We start from the raw sequence: 24,342 nt of genomic DNA on the forward strand, positions 1-24,342 counted from the left end.
CGGACACTAAAGTGGAGAAGTTTTTTTCAAAGATGAGAAATGCCAAACATACCAATAATTTCTGCAGTAGCTAATTTTTGAATATTCGAAAAGCACACGCATATAACTATTAGATGCAGTAAAACTGTAAAATACAGCACTGAACAAATGATGCTATTAAGTTCAATGGACACACTCATACAACTATCAGTTTCAGTGAAACCCAGTGTGAACAACCTGATACAAATTAGGTTGACTGGACAGGCTCATAACTATTAGATGGAGAGAAACCCAGTGTTTAACAAGGAGATACAATTTAGTGGGATAATCTCTTGAGTCTTAAAGGATCCTCCTACAAGATCCATACAAGTATGCATCAAAGAGATGCAGACCTGAAAGAAAAGAGAAGGTGTTTATGTCTACCAGCCAAACACTATCCCTAAGGGATTACTATTGCAATTTATTCACTACATTTTCAATTTTGTTAAGGAAATTCCTTTTATGCAGACCCATGAAGACAAACGTAAGGTAAAGAGTATCTACAGTGCTAAAAATGAAGGCCCGCTGAATTAAAACCCATATTTCATGACAACATACTAAAAGTTTCAATCAAGTGCAAGAGAAATTTAATCATTAAACTTGCATAAAGAGTATTATGTGGAAGCTCATACTTCAACTTAAAAGGATATTAAATATCGTAAAAGAAACTAAATTCACAGAAGACCAAATGTCCCCAGTATTAAGCATCAAATTTAACGTTTGTAGTTGAAGAGAGACATAATTTCAATGGTGCAGCTGTAAAGCTACAAGTGAAAAGCTCCATTTCAATACTTAAAATATATGACATGATAGATTCTATCTGCATCTATTTAAGGTCTCCTTCACTGCAGTATCAACACAGTTTCATTTTCTGATATTGTATCAAAGGCCTCTAAAAATTTTGGGTGTTGTAGGATCCTGAGCTATGTACGCGTCGGGAGTTGCAGAAACAAATCATTTAATCATGTCGCACGGTTAATTGCGAAACAGTTCCCTGCTGGTAATAGCATGTAGCACTTTCCGTGTATATGTAGTAGGTTGCACAGTGTGCAATAGCAGAAGGATTTGCTGCATTCGAAGAGAGAAGTGGCCTGCTAAGCAGACCTCTGAGCAGCAGAGGTGCTTTAAAAATGAATATAAACCTCCCATTTGCTGTGAGGAATTGGGGTGTGAGGCACCGGCACTTAGTGGCAACATGGCCCTTAAAAAGGCATAAGTAAGGCAATGATCTTTAATTAAAAAAACACATTAATAATGTTTTATGTCTTGAACATGAATAGTGTTTGAAGACAGCAGTAAATCTTTAGGAAAAGAGTGTGTTCAGAATCTCTTGGGTTTACAAGTTAACAGTCGGAAGTTCTTTTTAGCCAACCAATTGAGTTTACTTGATGTGACTTTTGTTTCAAAATTGTAAACTGTGAAAGAAATTATGTTTTTATTTCTTTGTTTTCTATGAAGATTAAATTTTATGAAAAAGTAATGAATCTTATAATGTTGTGTTTTTGAGGAATTTAACTTGAAAGCTTTACATTCGTGATAGATTTGTTTGTTTGATTTTATCTTTAATATTTTATTTTTTATAAGTTGTTAATGATTAAATATGATTTTGCATAAGCATTATATGGTATTAGAAAAATCAAATGGGACAAACTAATCATGAGGAATGCAAAGAAGGTAATCATTTTATTGATGAAAAAATTACTGAACCTTGCACATAGGAGAAACCTAACAATCTTAATTAACTTGGCAAATGGGAACTGATGCAAGGAGAAACCTAACAATCTTAATTAACTTGGCAAATGGGAACTGAAAGGATGATGAATTGATGTTGGAATCAGGTCATATGTCCAAAGCCTTAAAGAAAAAGAACTATTTGTAGAAAATATACGAAAGGAGAGGAAAAGTTAAAATTATGGATCTCAAAAGATAATTGATTTATCTAAAATTTGGAGATTTTAACGAGTGAATACACATAGCATATAGAAGGAGGTTACTAATAGATACACTGGTTAACAAAATATAGTAATTGAGGAAAAATAAAATTTTGGTTGAAATGGTTGAGTTTTTTATTCAATCAAAAGATTCGCAATTATCTTTTTGGAAAATAGTACTAAATAGTAAATACATAAGCACATATTCAAAATTTCTCTTACAATAGACCTAGATAATCTGTCCTAAAAAAAATATGGAATGCAAGGGAATCTAATGTAAAATATTTAAGTTTTAAGCTTGTTAAAACAGAAGTCTATGACCCTCAGCAAATGAGGCCAGAATTAGAGAGTTTTGAACATAGCCCTCATCACAACAATTGAAGATTCCTTCAAACTTGTGGGTTTTGAGCATCTCATGACACCACTTTATACACTTTATATGTATAAAGATTCAAAGGTGGGGGTAGTTATAATTATTACACTTATGTGAGTGACATCATTGTCACAAGAGAAAATGAGCAACATATAACTCACATGTGTGTTACATAAGTGCAATAATTATAACTCCCCCACCTTTGAATCTTTATATAAAGCAGAGATTAGGAGGATCTGCATCTACATATAAGAAAGTAGAATTTACTATAACTCCAACTTCAACATCATTCCATTTTGTAGGGTTCTGAACACAGCCCTCATGACACCACTTTATACACTTTATATGTATAAAGATCGAAAGGTGGGGGAGTTATAATTATTACACTTATGTGAGTGACATCATTATCACAAGAGAAAATGAGCAACCTATAACTCATATGTGTTACATAAGTGCAATAATTACAACTCCCCCGCCTTTAAATCTTTATACAAAGCAAATATTACGAGCATCTGCATCTACATATAAGAAAATAGAATTTACATCTATCCAACTTCAAGTTCATTCCATTTTGTACTAAATAATAGGTATTATACGATCACCCAAGCTATGGTGTCCAAGAGAATCTGATAACCTGTAAATTTCAACACTAAGAAAAATTGTTGTAGACCCTAAAGGCTTATAAGGTAGCTTAATAAAAGAAACTTCACACAAAACTCGTACTTACAGGTTTAGTAACACTAATTTCACTTTAACTTCAAAGTTCACACAATAGCATCGGTTGGTTGCTGATTTAACTAATTTAATTGCATATGGCTAGTAGCCTTAAGTTTGAAGGATAATAAAAGGAAAAATTTATATGTGATTCTAATACAGATAGGTGAGGCACCATCCAAACAGAAAATACTTACGTGCAATCACTAGTTACTGCCACAGTTGGACACGACTCCATTATTCAGTCGGGACAGTCAAGAATTTTAGAATTGATGGAGCTTTGACCTGTAAGCATGGTATACCCAAGTTCTTATATCAAGACCTTAGCTATATATACTGCCATTTCGATGTTGATCTTGTTCAAATGGATTCCCTTAAAGGCAAGTTTACTTGAGAAAGAAAAAATGGTTTGATTTATGGGCGAAACTGAATTTGAGAAATACTGTATTACTACCAATGGCCGCACAACACAAAGACATATTTTCTCAAGACTGATATATAACATCGCTGAAAGTCGACATGTTTTATCTTATTTGGAACAAAATGACGCAGACTGTGAAGCGAAAATATTTGTACAAGGAAACACAACGGGGCTATAATCGATCCGTTAACCCATTTTCACTAACTGCCTTCAGAATTTCGAGCATAAAAAATAATAGCTAACTAAAGCAGCTATCGCAAAGCCACATGCATACGATAAAACTGAAGTATAACAGCATATGAGAAGATGACATAATAAGTATCAGTTGTACAAAAGTTCCTACACTTAAATGATTACCCCACTGTTCACTTCACTTCATGAACAAACATACTTGAAGACATTCTATGTTAAAAGACTTGAAAATATGCTGTCTCGAGATGTTTGAGAAACTTGCCAGCTAAACAAGAGATTCTGCCATTAACACACTAATAACGTGACATTGTTTGGCTACTTGTGCTATTCTCGAGGATTTTCGACGTACAAGTGATTACGTAAGTTTACCGAAAAAAGTTCGCACAGTAACAGTGTGAAACAAATGTCGCAGCGACCATTGGTTTTCTAAGCATATTGAACATCGTAAATGCATGCGAAAACTGTATAATACTCCTAATACGGAACATATCCAGACAGACACTTTGACACTATTTCTTGACTTTGAAGGACTTCATCAAAGTAAAAGAAAAAGTAAAAGAAAAAGTAAAAATAGCCAGATAAAAATGGTATTTACAAAAGGAACTGACCAATCCTTGCATTCTTCGCACTGTGCCATCAACACATCCGGGTTATACGGCAATTCGCATTTACAATATCTGCACCAAACGAAGAGCCGCTCCGCATAAGACAATCACGAATGGAGCACAAGGGTCAAGATCTAATTCAAGTGAAATACATGGAGGAAACATCTGCAACTTACACCGCCACCCTATCCGGCGTAAATCCTCCGGTCGCCGCTTTGTATTCGAATCGACAGAAATAATCTTGGGCGCCCACGCTATCAAGCTTGATGTAGGTTTTAAAGGTATGTACAGTACATTTGCCCTCAATTGTATCAGCGCTTTGCTCATCCAAATGATCCGAGAGAAAAACCTCCTTCGAGCCGTGAAACTGCCTTCGCCCCCCGATCGCTTCCTCTGGGCGATAATACCATCGCACGCGTACGATGGCATGTTTCCGGTTATCTGATTCAATCTTTTCTACCTTCGCAATGTATGGCGGCTTCCCGGGTTCTGGCGCCCGCATAATAACACAATCTTCAGCTTCAAAGCCAAGGTGAAACTCAATACACGAGATCTGGTGTTCGAAGCAAACGAGAAAAAGATGTTGATTATTTACTTACCTTTAACGATGGTGTTGGTGCCCTTGATCGTGTACGAATCCAGAACTTTTCTACTTGGCTTGGACTTCTTCATCCCGGCGCCGGATCGAACACTAGACATCCCGCAGTGAAAAAACTGAAGCTTTTAGGGTTCCAACTGAAAACTATATTCGTCTCTTGCCCATAACAAAGATACACATGACTACGTGTTCGTCTCCTCCATCGTTGAGACCCGAGCTAACTACGAATATCTGTCTGCGACGTTTGTATTTATTTATTCTACGGACCGCCCGGAACGAGGCAACCAACAGACTACTCCAACCGTAAACTACCGCTAGATCACCACTTCGAAACTCGATAATAATTTGAATCGTTCCTGTATTTTCATCTTCTTAACTCGATCAAACCCTAGGCGGCAACATATTGAACAAACCCTCCGCGGATCGATCTATCGCCGACGAAACGAGAGTTCGAGGATTGTTTTCAGCGGCAGCAGACGGAGAAACGCGGCACGTGAAGATGGGTAAGGAAAACTGCGTTGCTTAAGTACGGCTATTAACGGAGATAGAGATAGAGGTGAACAGCGAACGAATGAATGGATGGGTGACTGGCAGCATGACGAGAAGATTTCTGAGCGATTACGATAAAAGGTAAGAGAAGGCCCGACTTGCCCACATTTTCTTCGTTATCGTTTTCAATCGCTGGTTTCCACTTCCCATTTCTAAAGTCAAGCTCTTTTCGTTCTTAATCCCTCGATCTGCCATTGGTAAATCTCCTCAATGTTTACATTAAACCGTCTTTAATATATTTATAAAGCCCTGATTCTCCACTATCGCACCGAAAATTACGACCCACCATCCAGCCTTGCGATAGACACGTGGCAAAATCTGATAATGAAAGTTACGCTACACATGTATGAGCGTTCTGTGCATGTCAGGTCTACTAAGTGTGAACCAGCTGTGAGTTTTATAATGAAATACTAAGTATAAAATAAATTTGTTATTATAAAGGATAACACGATTCCCCTAAATTTTTAGGAGTAAAATGAAAATTTAGACTCGTCAAAGATTGAATAATGTTTAAAAATTCCTTGGTTGTCGGTGGTCGTGTTCTACAGAGTTTTTAACTGGTGAAATCTGGAGCAAATGTAAAGCTTTCCATAAAAAGCTAGCAGGATGTCAGTGACTATAATAGAGTATGTACATCTATAAAAGTAATAAAAGATGTAGATTTTATAAAAATATAATTTAAAACAAGTCTTATTTCACGTGTAATTTTTGCAGTCTATTATTTTATAAATCTGGTAACATTTCTTTTCTGAATCTGATTTTACAAGTTTTGAGTTTTAATATTTTTGTTTTTTAATTTGATTGTGTTTTATTTTTTAATATCAACATTTCAGACCACACTCTGGTCAGGATGAGAAAAGGATGTAAAATGACTATCCTATCAGTTTTTCTTCATCAAAATCTTATCATATCATATAATCTGCCATGGAAATAAATAATTAGAAAATAAAATTGATGGATCAAAAGGATATGTAATTTGAAATTTTGAAAAAGAAGTTGTAAATAAATTGGGAAATACTGAAAACAATTATGCAATTCAAAAGACAATAAAAGAATATTTTGAGAGGATTATAGAAATCACCAATTTTCTTCGGTTGAATGCTAAAAATTGTGAAAATCCCTTCACTTGTTTCGAATCTATTCACACCATGCTATGTTTTAGATTCCAATTTCAAGTTAGGGAACCTGTGACTGTATATCTTGTACTAAGGCATTGCTGTTAGTGGACATGTAAACTTAAACAGCTTTAAGACTGCAACAACTATCGAAATTACAGAAAGAAAATGAAGGAATTTCCAATATCCTCCACCACCTTTGGTGCGCGATTGTTCAACTAAGATAACAACAATGTTGAGGAGCACCAGCAAGAAGCATTTTCCTGTGGGCTATCCACTAGAGTAATTACTCTCTCACAAACAATATAATTTTTTTTTGTTTTCCTAAATGTTTAGGATGGATCTGTACCATGGCTAAATAATCATGTTCGAATGTATATGCGACAAAAATTCCTCGTGGCTGTCCGTTGCCCCTCAATATTTTACCAAAATAATATTTCCATACAGTTGCAGCCACTATAACATATAAAATGATGAAGACAGCTTGGAATACCTTCCAACCTAACAATTTATATCCGTAATTCTTACTATTTATATTATCTTATAAGAAATGCATCTGGATTTAATAACATAGTCTGTTTTACTATATTGTATATTGGAGAGGACAATCATATTCTATAATTTAGCTCAGAGATTGCTCCAAATATGAAGGAAAAATAAATTAAGAAAGGTTTATTAAAAAATCTATAGCTGTGTCATGAGCAGCAGAAGGTAACAGTTCTCTGTCTATTTTGAAAACAAGCAGTGGTAATAGCAAAAGACTAAATCACAAGATTACTCATTTAATCAGCCAACAAGTATATATTTAAGCACTTTATCTGTCTTTATTATGGAAATTATAGATGAGTTTTCACAAACCTAGCTTACAAAGGGTTCAACAAATCCTACGCTTTGAATTATTGTTGATTGTTGTTGGTTTTGTGACGGTTATTTGCAATTAGCATTTGTGGTTATTATTGCTCCACAAATCAACTGTCAGCAGCGGCCAAAACGATGTGAGCTTCAACTTGATCCTAATAATAAATATTTTATTTATTAAGAACAAAATTAATCGATTCTTTTGATTGTATATTCGATATAAATAATATTTTAAAAATAATTAATATAGTTATTAAAAAATATTTTACTATCATTTTCTTCTTACAATTGTTAAAGTAGACATTTTAATCAAAAATAATATTATAGTTTAAAAGGATTATTATTACCTTCCATTTCAACTCTTTATTTTATTCTTATTTACAATGATTAATATTTTTTCAAGATTATAAATATTAATTTAAATATATTATAAAGATCAAATATTAATATATAGATGATAATAATTACTAATAATAAAACATCCTAATCTAATAAATAAAATATATTTCTTTCTTCTTTATTAATTAATTTGATTCACAATTAAACAAGTAAAGAAATTTGATTGATGTTGATTTAGATAGATTAAAAAATGTTAGTGATTAAATTTGAGAGTTTTAATCATATTTTATTATACTATATTTTAGTTTTTAATAAAATTAGATACAAAATATTCTAACTTTACTAATTTATAAAAATATTTCTAATTTACAACCTATTGAAATGTGCACGATATTAAGTTAACTATTATAATTGTTTTTAAAATAAATAAAATGTTTAACTATTATAATTGTTTGAAAAGCAACTAAAAATATTAAAGTATTTTAAAACAACTTTTTATTATATTTATTATTGTGACTCAATTTATATTTGGGATTATAAATCATAATATAATTAAAGTCAAGAAGTATAAATTAAATATTGATGAATTTATTTAAATTATAAAATTTACAATATTTTTTAATTTTAGAGATTCTTTAATATATTATTATTGTTAAACATGTATCTTTACTATATGATTAGTGTAGTATTTTTTAAATTAAAATAAATCAAATTTTTAATATATTCAAATTTCAACTTGTTATCTTTCAAAATATATTATCCATTCTTTTAAAACTACATAAATTCTTATTTCATTTTCTTAAACTAAAGTCATATTTCTAACATCTATTATTATTATGAACTTAGTTGCTTTGCAATTAGAACTTGATAAGCAGAGAAATGAACAAAGATCAAATTAATGCACGGAAGTTAACTTTGATCTATGAAAATGACCATATGACCTATACATGTCCAACAATAATGCTAATGATAAATACATGACTATAACAACAATAAGTGAAGCTTGTGAGTTTATGTAGGTGGAATATAATGCCAATATATATGATAGAATAACCTATTATGCAAGAACTAGGGTTTAAACATGCTTCATGCAAGTATTTGTGAAAAGATGAATAATAACTAATGAGTGATGCTTTATGACAAGATAGATCAATGGGGTTGTCCTAATGATGAGAATCTTAGATGTTTTTTTGTAGTATTGATGATTTTCATTATTCAAATCAACTAGAAATAATGTTATTTTATACTTGAATAAACAATCAATTTGAAAGCACATGAGACAATATAAATAAAAACTTTTTAGAATGTGGTTAGCTCACATTTGTGAGAAAATTTTAATTTTGAACATTGAGAGGATCAAATTCAAAGTGCAAAAATGATCTTTAGTCATTTACATTAACTAAAAATGAAAACTGATAAATGAAAAAGAGTTGATAAATGATTGAGAAGCGATCCCAAACAAAAGTCAAAAGTCAACTTCATAATTTTGTCAAAGGAAAATTAGTCACAATCATACACTAAGACCATAATTGTGGAACAACCAAAGTAAAATGAATATAAAAGTGCATATTGAATGGCAAAAATGCATGGTATGTGTGCGTTTTACCGTTACAAAGATTAAGTTGTTTAATTTTCCTCTTTACGTACTGTTGGTCATGTTTTCATTTACAATTTAAATGGAAATTAGAAATATTATTTTTTCCTTGAACACGTATATCTTGTCTTGTTAATAGGAAATGTAAATTAAAAGGTTCAACCTTTATTGGAGTCATAAATACAGAATCTAAATGAAAAGAAACAGTGGTAATCGCAAAAGACTAAATCAAAAGAGTACTCTTTTAATCAGTCAACAAATATATATTTAAGCAGTTTATGCGTCTTCATTATGGAAATTATAGATGAGCTTTCACAAACTTTAGCTTACAAAGGGTTCCACAAATCCTACGATTTGAATTATTGTTGATTGTTGTTAGTTTTGTGACGGTTATTTGTCATTAGCATTTGTGGTTATTATTGCTCCACAAATCAACTGTCAGCAGCCGGCAAAACGATGTCAGCTTCAACTTGATCTTAATAATAAATATTTATATTTATTAAGAATAAAATTAATCGATTTTTTTGGATGGATATTTGATATTAAAAAAAAATTTAAAAATAATTAATATAATTATTAATAGATATTTTTATTATCAAATATATTGATATGTTTTTATTCTTATAATAGTTTAAGTCGACATTATAATCAAAAATAATATTATAATTTAGAAGGGTTATTATTATCTTTCATTTCAATTCTCTATTTATTTTTATTTACAGTTATTAGTGTTTTCTTGAGATTATAAATATTCATTTTAAATATATTATAAAGATCAAATTTTATTATATAGATGATAATAATTACTAATAATAAAACTTCTTAATCAAATAAATAAAATATATTTCTTTCTTCTTTATTAATTAATTTGATTCACAATTAAACAAGTAAAGAAATTTGATTGATGTTGATTTAGATTTTAAAAAAATTGTTAGTGATTCAATTTGAGAATTTAAATCATTTTTTACAATATTTTTTTATTTTTTTTAATAAAGTTACATACAAAATACTCTACTTTAGTAATTTATAAAAATATTTCTAATTTACAACGTATTGTAAAATGTGTTTAACTATTATAATTGTTTAAAAGCAACTAGAATATTTTTTAATAAAATAATGTTAAAATATTTTAAAACAACTTTTTATTATATTTATTATCCTACTCAATGTATATTTGAGATTTTCAATCATAATATAATTAAAGTCAAGAAGTATATATTAAATATTAATAAATTTATTTAAATTATAAATTTTACTTTTTTAAAAAATATATTGATATTTTCTTAATTTTAAATATTCTTTAATATATTATTACTGTTAAACATGCATCTTTACTATATGATTAGTGTAGTATCTTTTTAAATTAGAATAAATAAATTTGTTAATATATTCAAATTTCAAATATATAATCTTTATTTTTAAAACTGCATAAATTCTGATTTCATTTTCTTGAACCAAAGTCATATTTCTAACATCTATTATTTTTAACTTTCAAATTCAATAAATAAACATAAACAAAGCTATCACTTTGTGGTAGGAACTTAGTTGCTTTGCAACCTTGTTAGAACTTGATAAGCACATAAATGAACAAAGATCAAATTGATGCACAAAGGAAAACTTTGATTTATGAAAATGACCATATGACCTATACATATCCAACAATAATGCTAATGATAAATCCATGACTATGACAACAATAATTAAACCTTGTGAATTTATGTAGATGGAATATAATGCCAATATATATAATATGCAAGAGCTAAGGTTTAAACATGCTTGATGCGAGTATTTGTGAAAAGATGAATAATAACTAATGAGTGATGCTTTACGACAAATAGATTAATGGGGTTGCCTTAATAACGAGATTTATCTTAGATGTTTTTTTGTATTATTGATGATTTTCATTATTCAAATCAACTAGAGATAATGTTATTTTATACTTGAAAAGACAATTAAATTTGAAAGCACATGGGAAATCATAAATAAAAACTTTTTAGAAAGTGGTTCACATTTGTGGGAAATTTTTAATTTTGAACATTAAGAGGATCAATTTCAAAGTGCAAAAATAATCTTCATCATCTACATATGCACTAGTTAAAAATGAGAATTGATAAATGAGAAAGAGTTGATAAATGGTAGAGGAGTAGTCCAAAAAAAAATGAAAGTCAGCTTTATAATTTGGGTAAAAGGAATATTAGTCACAATCATACACTAAGATCATAATTATGGAGCACCCAAAGTAAAATGAATTTACTAAAAGTACATATTGAACGGCGAAAATGCATAGTATGTGTGTCTTTTACCATTACAAAGATTAAATTGTTTAATTTTACTCCAAAGTACTATTGGTCATGTTTTCATTTACGATTTAAACGGAAATGATAAATCTTATATTCTTGAACACATATATCTTGTTTAAAATGGAAGGGTTCGATCTTAATTGGAGTCATACATACAGGATTTAACTTACATGGATTGTTAGAGTGGGGTTGTTGTTGCACCAAAAGAACGATCTGTCAATGTTCGATGCAACCGCTCAACTTATAGTACACAGGAGGCAGTTAAGCCCTTGTCACAAATCTCAAGGGTAGCGTTGAACAAGTTTCCAACAATCTCCCCCTGAGTGTTACCTGAGGCTCTAATGATTCAAACTTGTGACCAAGCTCTGATACCACTTGTTAGAGTGGAGTTGTCGTTGCACCAAAAGACTAATCTGTCAATGTCTGATACAACCACTCGACTTATAGTACACAAGAGGCGGTTAAGCCCTTCTCACAAATCCCGAGGGGAGCACTGAACAAATTTCCAACATGAGCATATTCAAGTATAAATTCATCTCATCTTAATTAGTATTATCATTGATCTCTAAATTTACATTCCTCATTTCCAAGGTAACCACGCACCACGATAGACAAAATCTACAACTGCAATCTTCACCTAAGTTAGTCTCCCAATCACAAATTTTAGACCTATTCATTACTGAAAATTAGAATTCAAATTTATTTGTCATCAACATTTCCATTACTTGATATGAATGAACTTGGCACATATGAAGTTGTTATTGTATCCAAAGGTGTATTCTCATTCATTTGAAATCATCTTAGGGATATAAAGTATAGCACATTAAGATTTGATTTATGTCGATTTATAAAAGCGTCAAAACAAATTACTAAGCATGCATGTTGTACACTTACTTTAAAACCTAAAAACTCAAAACCGTGAAGTCTATCTATTTAGAAGGTTTATTGAAAAATTCACCATTATAATTTTCTAAATTCCAAAATGTTTACATGTAGCTTACATCATCAAACATCAAAGATTGAGGTGAGCAAGTTTCACAATATTAAAAAAAAAAAAAAGGAAAGGTGGTTTTATAGTCCACGACACTATGCCATAGTTTTTGGGTTTACGTATGGTGAGAGTGATATGGGACTACCTCGTACTCTTTTTCAAGAGGCGCTTGGCGCTACAAACGAGGCGTACATACCCTACCCCCCAATGGGATTTCAACTTGTGACCTCTCTTTCAAGAGTACAAGTTCTCCACCACTAGGCCAACTCAGGCTATACTAATATAAAGTGATAATTAAGATGATTGATATCACTTCTCAACCTAAAATTAGCTTTTCAACCAAGGAGTTGACCACCACAATCATAGGTCTAATCTCAAATATTTAACATCCAGGCATACACTTCCACTTCAAAATCAAACTTAGGTACCTACATCTTTGTGTTACTTAATTCTTGGTTTTAATTCCACACTTACTTTATACTCATGGCATTGATTTCCGAAAACTCTAGTTAATATATGTTGATTATTTGTCTAACAATTGCATTTGTACAATTAAACTATATTTATAAAAAAGAGAATTGTATTCCCCTATGTTTTTGTGCACCATATATTCCTACAAGACCTAGGAATTTCACCTTAGGTTTTATCTTCCTTCTATTAGGATTTTAGCCTTAGGGTTTCTTTTCCTTCTATTAGTACTTTATAACTTCATTTTTTATCGCATATATTAAATTTGAGTAGGTTTTGAGTCCACCATTGTTTTAACTAATTCTCCTTTAAATAGCACTAATGATACAAATGATAATATTAGTAGCATGGCATCCCATTTCTATGGATGTAGACGATTAATGATGTCACTCTTTCTATATGTTAGTATGATTTCATTGTTCATTTATGGTTTCTTCACAATCAAGTCTTTACCTTATACACTAGATCATCTTTGTCTATGACTATTCCCATTATTCATTTCATTCTTATGTACCACACAATTATTCCACGATTACATGTGGAAATAAAAAAATAACTAGAGGCTTTGATTTACTTCATTAGCACATGACACCTACTAAAATGTCTCATCAAGATTTTAGAGAATCATTTGAGACATAAGGATTTCTTCATGCAATATTTACCTCCAATTTATATTCCATCTATTATTACTACTATTGGGAGTATTGCTGTTTTAGAACAAATAAGACAGAACAGGCATAAAATTCATTTGTATCTAATGCATAGTATCATGTCACTTTACACTCAAGAGTCATTTATCATATTATGATTTATACGTTTGTAGCAAAGACTTTTTAGATATCTATAGGATTGATCCTCTAACATACAAGTATTTGAAGTTTCCATCAATTGATTTAATAATAGAGATTGTCAATCTCTTAGTTTTCATGTGTTGCCCATCACATTTGGACTTCAAAAACTTAATACTACAATTCATATGATGCATCGTACTTTGTTGCCTCATGTTGTTTTGATCCAGTCTTCGATTCATGTCATGTATTTGTTGCTTTTTTTAACTTTGTTAAATTTTGATGTAAAAATAATAAATATATAATAATTGATAATGATAATCCATTATATGACAAGGACTTAGTCATCCCTTGTTTATGTATTAATCACAAGTTACATATGGTAGACTACATTTCCCTCTTCATTTGGACAATATTCAAAATGAAGTTATTGTTAGTTAAAGAACAAAATAACACTCATTATGATTGGTATTGATATTCTTCCAATCAACTAGGCAATATGATGAAGGAAAACCTATCTTGTAAAAAAAAATGGTATAACAATAACTAAAACTACATCTTGAAACCTATCCATCTTTTTTGCTCTCAAACATATATTTTGCCAAATCCTAAAGTTTGAATTTGAAACCTAAGGTCGTGAACTATATCAATAAAGGTAATAGGAAAAACTTATTTTTAGAAAATGACATGGATGGACTAATACATGAACATGTGTAATATATTTTTCACTTCATTCTTAGCTAGACCCAAAAGAATGTTTCTAGAGGTTTCAATAACAAAACAATTAAATCAAGATAACATTAAAAATACAAAAATATTCAACTACATATAACATGTCATGGGTCCTGAAATGTCACTATGTCTCTTGCACATTAGTTCCTTGACAAACTTCTTAAGCCAATCATAATATTCTTATATATTGTATCTAAAGATAACAAACTTATGTGCACATGGGAATAAAAGGATTTCCTTCAAAATATTATACACATGTAATAGAATGCTAACATACGCAATTAAAACCACAAACACATAAAAGAAATAGAGACATAACAACAATTTGCAAAAACATAAAATGGGCTTCTTATCATCTCCAAAAGTATGGAATTAAAGATTTCAGAAATATAATATGCAGGGCCACATGGGCACTTTCCTTAAAATATTCAACAAGACAATGTTGCAAACACCACCCAAAATTACCCTAGACAACTTGATGCATCTTCCCTGCATAAGTAATTGTCCACCACCTGGGAAGGTTCTAGACATTTGGCCCCAGCCCTTAAGATCGACCAATGCTAAAATATATTTTTTTTACATTTTATTACATAGAATCAGCTCAAGACAATTACATATTATATTTTAGGTAGCCCAACTTTCAAAGGCCATAACTTTTTAACTGCAAACTCGATTGGCTATTATAACCACTTTTCAAAAATGGCAACTACTGATATATAGCACTTGATGCATGCACGCTCTTGTCAGCTAATGTTTGACCACTTTTCAACCTCCTTCGTCATTCTCCATCAAATCAAAGATGTTAAATACTGGTAAAATATTCAGGTCAATGGGTAACTCTACTTCATAGGTATTTCCTGAATCATGTGTCTTCAGTATCTTACATGGCCCTCAATTTTATTCATTTTCAACTTGTTATATGTACCTATTGAAAGTCGTTCCTTCCTCAAATGAACCATGAGTTCATCCCTAACCTAAAATTTTGTATGCCTCCTTTCCTCATCTGCCTAAGCCTTGTATTTCGTATTCATCTTGGTAAAGTGCTTCTTCATCTCCTCATGGATGTTCTTCAAGTGCTCTAAAAAATCCTCAGCTTCAAAATTACTTGTCTCCCCTTTGTCCAACTTCCTCATTTCAAAATCATTTATGGAACTACTTCCATATACAATCTAGAATGGTGATTTACCAATGCTCGTATTTACACACTTATTATATGTAAATTATGCCTGTGGTAAAATCAAATCACATCATGTTGGCTTATCTCCAACCAAACATATCAGCAAATTCCCAAGCACCACCCATATTTGTCCATCAATATGTGGCTGATGTGATGAGTTGAAGTTCAAATATGTTTTGTTAGCTTCTTCCACAATGTGCACCATAAATACCAAACAAACTTGGTGTCTCGATCTAAAACTATGCTCTTTGGGAGGCCATGCAGTCTCACCACTTCTCTAAAAAATAATTATGACACATGATTAACATCACTAGTCTTCTTACAAGGAATGAAATGTGTTATATTTGAAAACCTTTAAACGACCACAAAAATTGAATCATGCCCTCACTGAGTCCTTGTTAAACTATGAAGAAAGTCCATACTGATATCCTCCCACAGCTTCTTTGGTAAAGGTAATGGCTTATATAACCATGTATTATGTTTTGCTCATTTTGCCATCTAACATACTTTGCAAACTTCTTGACATCGAATTGTGACTGTGGCCGATAATAATTCTCATGAACTAGAGCAATGGTCTTATCTTGATCAAAATATCTAGCCAATCATCCACTATGATTTTCCTTGATGACATCCTCCCTCATATAGCTCATTGGAATGCACAATTGATTTTCTCAGAATAGCATTCCATCCTAGATGATGAAATTCAACCACTTAGTTTTATCTAGATTAACAAGTTTTGTGCAAGCTTTCCAAGCATCACCAAAATCAAGATTCTCTGGATACAACCTCTTGAATTCCTTGAACCCAACCACCTCAATATGTATCTCTACCAATAAAACTTCCCTCCTGCTAAGATCATTTGCAACCATGTTAGACTTCTCACTCATGTTTCAAAAGAAAAGTATAACTCTGGAAACACTTGACCCATTTGAAATGTCTCTGATTCAACTTTCTTTGAATGTTCAAATATTGCAAAGCTTGATGATTAGTATAGAAAACAAACCCTTGGTAAGAAAATAGCATATATGCTTCCTCAATGTCTAAAGTGTAGCATAAAATTCTTGACCATGAACATAATATTCCATCTTAGCATTATTTGACTTCTCATTAAAATAAGCAATGAGTCTACCTTCTAAGCTCAAAATAGCTCCTATTGCAGTGTTACTAGCATCACAATCTACTTGAAAACCTTATTAAAATTTGGAAGTACTAAAACAAGTTATTTTGTAACTTCTTATTTCGACAAAGTAAAACTCTTATCTGCTCATGCAGTCCCCTTAAACTATTTCATGTCCTCTCTCATTATTTCAATTAAGGGTCAATAGACACTACTAAAGCTCTTGATGAACTTTATGTAAAAGCTAGCCAAACCATGAAAGGATCTTACATTAGTAGCACTCCTTGAACTAAAACATTCAAGAATTGTCTTCGTTTTCTCTAGGTCCATTTCTAGACCTTCTGTTGAAACTCTAAATACCAGATAGACTAACTCCTTCACAAACATGCAATTCTTCAAATTACAACAGTTCCTCTTCCCTTAACTTCTCAAACACCTTACAAATATGCATTATATGCTCCTCCAATATCTTATTGAAGATCACAATATCATCAACATAAGCAATGACAAACTCAACCATAAATTCTTTCAGCACCTCATTCATGAGTTGCATGAAAGTGCTTTTCATTGCTTAGCCCAAAAGGCATTACTAGCCACTCATACAATCACTCTTTTGTCTTGAAGCCAGTCTATCATTCATCTCCTCTTATCTGAATCTGGTGATATCCACTATTCAGATTTATCTTTGTGAAATACACAGCTCTGCTCAAATAGCCCATAATATCATCCATCCTTAACAAGGGAAATTTTTACTTGATTGAGATTTTATTAATAGTCTTAGAAATTGTACATATCCCCCATTATCCATTCTTCTTTCGTGTTAGGAGCAATAAGGACTGTTAGGTCCACCTTGTTAAAGGATTTACAAACATACAGTGAAGTATGCACTCTATTAGGAGATTCAACAAAAGACTATTAAGTCCACCCAGTTAAAGGATTTGACTAATGTACCTATTAGGATGAATTAGTGGTTAATCTTTGATATGCAACTTTGATTTGTTGAATGAGATTCCTTGAATTGCAATGATCACTTGACTGTGATACTTATACTGCTTGTAGCCTTCTTCAATTCGCTTGTAGCCTTCTTCAATTCGCACATATCTATTTATTTCTTCTTCACACTCATTGCTTAATATTACTTGGATATGATATAATACAAACATATATACCAATCTAATTAATTACCTTCTGGAGTCGGCTACAATACCAAATTCATTATAATTCACAATGCCGGCCCATTGTTGTAACTCGGGTTCTAAAGGCAAACTTGATGATGCTCTCATACTCAACAAACACTACCAAGACTCAGCAAGCTCTAGCACTCGGTTGAAGTTGAAGCTTGGTCCTTACTAATTACTTCGAGTAGCAGGAACTCGGTTAGCACTGTATGACTCGGTGAACACTGAGAAACTCGCTAGATACCGAAATGCTCGATTGACACTACAACGCTCGGTCAACACTGGATCCTCTTCATTAACATTGTGAGCTCGGTAGACACTGATGTACTTGGTTAACACTACAAAGCTCAGTTAACATTGTGCTTTGCCTCTGTAGCTCGGTAGACGTTGTGGAACTCAAAAGCACTATAATATATCTCAGATACTCGGTACACACTATGAAGCTCGAACTGAACTGCAATCTAACTATTTAGCTTGGTAGCAATGAAACTAAGTGTTAATTCACTTATAGACAAATTGACCTTAATGTCAACAATCTCCCCATTTGGTATTAGTGACAAAAACACTTATCATACCAAAAATATGAATTCTCAAAATTGTAAGGCAAAACATCCTTAGTCAACAATCTGGATCTTCAACTCAGTTTTGACTGTTGTCTACTATTGTAGCTTGGTAACCTCTTACTCTATTTTTATTGATTTTTCAAAATTGCTTTTGTAAACATTTTTTTACTATCTTTACATGTGTCTTCTTATTACTACTCCCCCATACATATATCTCTCCCTCATACAAAGTATGATAATCTTATCCCTTTTTATCAATAATATTCTCCCCCTTTTTCACATAAATGTCAAATGTGCAAAATATTTAGAAGTTGATACCAAAATGTGACAAGAAATCACTATGTACCTTCAAAATGATTGCCATGGTCTTGTCCCAATTCTCTTGCAATACCTTAGATGCATGCAAGGCTATATGTAGTTCAGCTGAAAGTTCCATCATATGGTCAGCTATGGAGAAGTTATTGTCATGGATCAATGTTTTTGCATGTTTAGTATGTTTTTGTATTGCATCCATGTTTGGGAGAATCATGCCTTGAATTTCTGCAAGTGTTACCCTTATTCTAGCTTCTTCCCTTAACAATTCTACCTAGAGATCTACCAGGTACCTTATCTTTGTAAAATGTGCAGAACTTCAACTAGGATGAATAGTTTCTACTTTATCTCCTTAGTAAAGTTAGATGTATCACTCAATTTAAAAAATAGAGAAACAACATTATGTACATATGTTTCCAGTGTAGCAAGAATAGTAGATAATTCTACTTGATCAATAGTTATCTTCTATGCTATTGTTGTAAAAAAAAATCTGCCCTCTATAGAAGCTTTTCTTGTCCATTTTGTTCTTCATTGTATTTGTGGATAATTTCACCCAATTGATCCAAAATAGGTTGTTTCTCATCAACCTCAATGCTCAAAGCATTAACAAATATGCTCTTAGTATCTTCAAGGACTTGATTTTCTTTTCCCTTTCATCTCTTATCTTTTGATGTCTTTCTCTCTTCTTCCAAAGTTCTTCAAGGGTATCCATCTCTTCAGGGGTAAGGTTAGAGATATCCGAATATGGAATAGCAATGTCCTCATCTAGATCAATTTCTTCCTCTTTACCCTAATCTATAACAGAACGAATAATTTCCTTTCCTTTGTTCAAAACTTCAGTACTCAGTTGAGACTGAGTCTCAACTATTATTGCACTAGCCATGGTGGAAACAACAGTGCAAATAGTAGAAATAGAAACAAATGTAGGAATAGTGGAAATAACACTAACAATAGGAATACCTTGTTGTTGCTTGGACAAGCCTGGCGCTAGAATGATCTAAGCATGTTGCTCGGTAGATAAAGTGCTAGACACTTCACTCATTGAAGTACTTGGTAAAGTAGCTCCAGAGATTGGTTGTGTGCTTGGTAATCCAGTTTTCACCTCAACCAACTCGATAGTAACCTTCACTGAGCTAGATTTCACTAAGTCTTTGCTTTGAGAATGAGGAGGGAAGTCACAATTTATGTTGCTTTCTTTTCTACATCAATATCCTCAATATTCTGTATTTCTAGAAGACTTCCTCCTGTAGCTTCTTGTTCTTCTTCCTCATCAACATCATCAATATTTTCTATTTCCTCATCTTCTATTTCTACATCTTCATTATCCTTTGCCACATCTTCTTCACCATCCTTATCATCTATATGCACAATATTATCACTAGGCTTGTGCAGCCCATAGATGTTTTTCATCTATGTCATCTACCTTACCTTCAATAAGCATGAGAGGAGAGCTTAATGACTTCGTGTTCTTCACGGTTTTCTCTATCCTCTTTCTTCCTCTGTTTACTAACTCGGGCAATTTAATTTCAAGTACAATGTTGGCTTTTGCTTCCTCATATGTGCCAATATAAGTAGCCTTGGGATCCATAGGCGCATTAAGAAGAACCTCAATAATGTCTTGAGTGTCATCAATGTTCACCTCATAACTCAAAGGTTTACCCATGCCACTCTTAAAATAACTGCTTGGATGTAAACTTTATCATAGTCTACCAAAAAATAGATATATTGCTCATAATCTTCTACTAACTTTTTAGGAATCCTATATCTAATCTGCATCTTCTTCTTGAATGTTTCAAAGTAGGCATCCATTATACTTTTAAAGTTTTCTCCCATTTCAACTTTGAATTCATTTATTTGATATAAAATAGTTATGTCTTTCCTCGATACCACAATTCCTTTAGAGGAGAAAAACTTTTGAACATAGAGGAATAAATAGGTGAAAAGAGAACCAAACTTAAATGGATTATTCTTGGAGACTCGGATAGTCTCCATTTTTTTGCCCAATTCACTCAACAATAGTTCAGCAAGGTCAAAAGACAAATTATTTTTCACCACCTTCAAGGCTAGGTCAACTACTTCACAGGAAATGTTGTTATGTTTGCTCGAGCTATATAACTTGTGATCAAACACATTTATCCCATACTTGATTTCCATGTATGTCACTCCATTAAGCTTCATTCCTCTGCCAGCCCACTTAGCAAGAGTTCTCTTCATTAGTTCAACCCGACTTAGGGATTTTGTAATCTTAGCTTTATCCAATATTGGCAATCTAGTAATCTTATGTATCATCATCTTTGTGATATGGATTGTGTGATCCAACTACAAATGCATCTCATGAGCTCTTCTCAAGATGTATCTGATCCATTTTCCTTGGAAATCTCACAACATATGCATAATGTGTGTTGAACCCTTCGTCCCCAAATGTTTATGCCCGGGTTTTAAAACATCATCCACACAAAGTTCATTGAATGCTGGGTTCATTTCTAGGGTTCCAAGCTCTTGAATTGAACAGTGATAGAATGACCTAATATCATGTATAAGAAGTACCTTCAAAGGGATTTGTGACTGCACTCTGATTGGGTCAAGTGCCTTAGCAAATATTGGTGTCAGTTTGAAAGCGGGAGCCTTGCAATCCACTCCACGAATCAACATCTTCGAACCCTATTTTTCTTTGTTGCTTGAAGATGCCATTCCCTCGATATATTCTTGAACATGTATATAATCTTCACCAAATACTGCTTCAAAACACTTGAAGGCTCTGAAATTGTTCTTTACTAATAGCTTTGAAAATTCACAGTGAAATGATTCAATGAATTTTCTCCTTTTAACCAAATTTTGTCTTTACAATCGCCATTAATGCTTCATACAAATGTTTTCTTAGTGATAGTTTGTCCTCCACACGATTAGGTCTTTATTGCTTTGAAGACACCTTCAACTCAGTAAGGTTACAATCGCTCACTTTAAACTTGGTACTCATTAGAATTACCAACTCGGCATCTGCATCCAAAACTATGTAAAGATATGCATCCCGACCTTGCTTAGTAAGGTCTTGCAACCCAACCATGCTCGGTAAGGTCTTGAACTTACATCATCACTCGATGATCCTTCTGCATCTTAAATGTTGTTATGGATCTTTCCATTTGCTGGTTGGAACTAATGTCAGATGACTTCTTATGAATCACAGTTTTGGTGATCTTCATAGGGAACTAAGTCAAAGTTATTGTGCCACTCAACTCATTGACTTGGGTGTCAATAACTTCAGGACTTTGGCTTGTATTCTCTGGAGATTTCTGCAACCATTTTTGCCTCATTTGTTTTTTGATGTTCTCAACTTTAGCTTTCTTTTCATCTTCTACTCTTCCTCTATTGATATAGTTCTTGGCAAGATGTCCAAGTTCTATACAAACAAAACATATATTTGTAGTATCTCTCTTCCTTCTATGATGTTTTACACAATTTGCTCCAATGTGCCCAAAATCACCACAGTGATGACATCTGCACCATGTATTGTAATCCCAACCAACTATTGATTTCACAATTTGCTCTGTTGGGTTCCACTTCTTGGTCTTGCACTCTGAAGATTTGTGTCCTTGTTTATTGCAATTGTGACACTTTCCTTCAAACTTAGGTTTCTTTGTCCATTCACTTTCTTTATGCTCATGTTTATTGCAATTGTAACACTTTCCATTGAATTTTGTTTTACCATTACTCCACAACTTATATGATGTATGACCTATCTTACCATAATGATTGCAAGTAGGTTTTTCATTCTTTTGAGCTCCTTACTAAGATGACTCACCTTCATCTATATATCCTAATCCAGCTTTGCCTTTGTCTGTATATTGACTTTTCTCATTCAATTGATTCATGATTTCTTGAGATTTCATCATTCTCTCTTAGGTTTGCTTTTCCATGCTAAGATCATTCTGTGGTCTTTCATTCTTTGTCCTCAGATTGATAATCTCTTGATTTACATCATTGAGTTGATCAATAAAATTTGTTTGTTGAAGGGATAGTTGTTGAATTTCATTGTTCTTTTCTTCTATCTCTTCATTGGCTTTGTCCTTTAGTTACATTACTTCACATAATATGACTGATTGAATTTATTGTTCTCTTTTCAACTTTTTGACTTCTTCTTGAAGATTGAGATTCCTGTCATGTAGATCTTTGATTGTTGCATTAGCTTCATCTGAATTTCTTTCTTGGCATAAGTCTTCTTTTCTTTCTTCAATGTAGAGACTATCATTCATATGTGTTGCAAGATCTTTTCTTCTTTGCAAGGATTAAGAGAGTTGCTCCTTTGCTTTCTTGAGTTGTCCAATGGCCAATTCCATATCCAACTTTTGATTCTTAATAGCCTTTTCTAATCTATATATCGTCATTGCCTCTGATCTTTTCTCAAGTTGTTAAACTTCTGATGTGAGAACTAGATGCTCTACTACAATTGTTGGAAATATAAAGTAGGCTAGGTTACTTAGAGAGGAGGTGTGAATTAGGAACCAATAAAACTTTTAACTTACTTCACCAATTAATCCTTCATATATAATTCTAATCTAATTGCATGCGCGAAAGAATGAAAGCAATAACATTTATAACACTTTGACACAAGATATGGTGACCAAAAAACCTTCCAAATAGAAAGAAAAACTAGAGTGGAGATGATACCCACAATCTTTAGTACTACAATATAAAGTTGGCATATTAAGGCTTACAATTGACCACTTCTGGAGATCTACCCTATTAGGAGCAATAAGGGATGTTAGGTCCACGTAAAGGATTTACAAACATATAGTGAAGTATGCACTCTGTTAGGAGATTTAGCAAAAGACTATTAAGTCCACCCGATTAAAGGATTTCACTAATGCACCTGTTAGGATGAATCACTGGTTGATCTCTGATCTGCAACTTTCATTTACTGAATGAGATTCCTTGAATTGCAATGATCACCTGACTATGATAGATAAGCCTCTGCTATATCATATATTACATGTAGTCTTCTTTAATTTGCACTCATTTGCTTCTTACTTCCATACTCATTACTTAATATTGATTGGATATGATATAATACATTACATATATACCAATCCAATTAATTACCTTTTAGAGTCGGCTACAATCCAAATTCATCATAATTTACAAAGTTAGCCCATTGTTGTAACTCGGGTTCAAAAGACAACTTGGTGATGTTTTGATACTTGACAAACACTATCAACACTCAATAAACTCTGGCCACTCGATTGAAGTTGAAGCTTGGTCCTTACTAATCACTTCGAGTAGTAGGAACTCAGTCAACACTGTATGACTTGGTGAACACTAAGAAACTTGGTAGATACTGAAACGCTTGGTTGGCACTGCAACGCTTGGTCAACACTGAATTATATTAGTTAACACTGCAGCCTGGTAGACACT

At 32.4% G+C, this 24,342-nt stretch overlaps 1 protein-coding gene across 2 annotated transcripts in view; it reads right to left on the minus strand.

Annotated features, from left to right (window-relative positions):
- The window catches only part of LOC149538013 (chromatin remodeling protein EBS-like), a 110,741-nt gene that overhangs the window by 28,880 nt on the left and 57,519 nt on the right, over positions 1 to 24,342 (minus strand). Inside the window, exons 1-3 of one of the 2 annotated variants that reach the window (XM_089799403.1) lie at positions 4,854 to 5,613; positions 4,431 to 4,773; positions 4,258 to 4,326 (exon numbers count right to left, since the gene is read on the minus strand). The exons of the other annotated variant lie outside the window; for it this stretch is intronic. Of the exons in view, the coding sequence (XP_089655529.1) occupies positions 4,258 to 4,326; positions 4,431 to 4,773; positions 4,854 to 4,953 (512 nt within the window). The 5' untranslated portion in view covers positions 4,954 to 5,613. Of the gene's footprint in view, positions 1 to 4,257; positions 4,327 to 4,430; positions 4,774 to 4,853; positions 5,614 to 24,342 lie in introns of those variants that run through there. 2 annotated transcript variants of the gene reach the window in all.

The sequence above is a fragment of the Cupressus sempervirens genome, chromosome 9 (assembly GCF_028749045.1).
Source record: "Cupressus sempervirens isolate cs-2001-9-10 chromosome 9, ASM2874904v1, whole genome shotgun sequence".
In the NCBI taxonomy this organism is placed as follows: domain Eukaryota; kingdom Viridiplantae; phylum Streptophyta; class Pinopsida; order Cupressales; family Cupressaceae; genus Cupressus; species Cupressus sempervirens.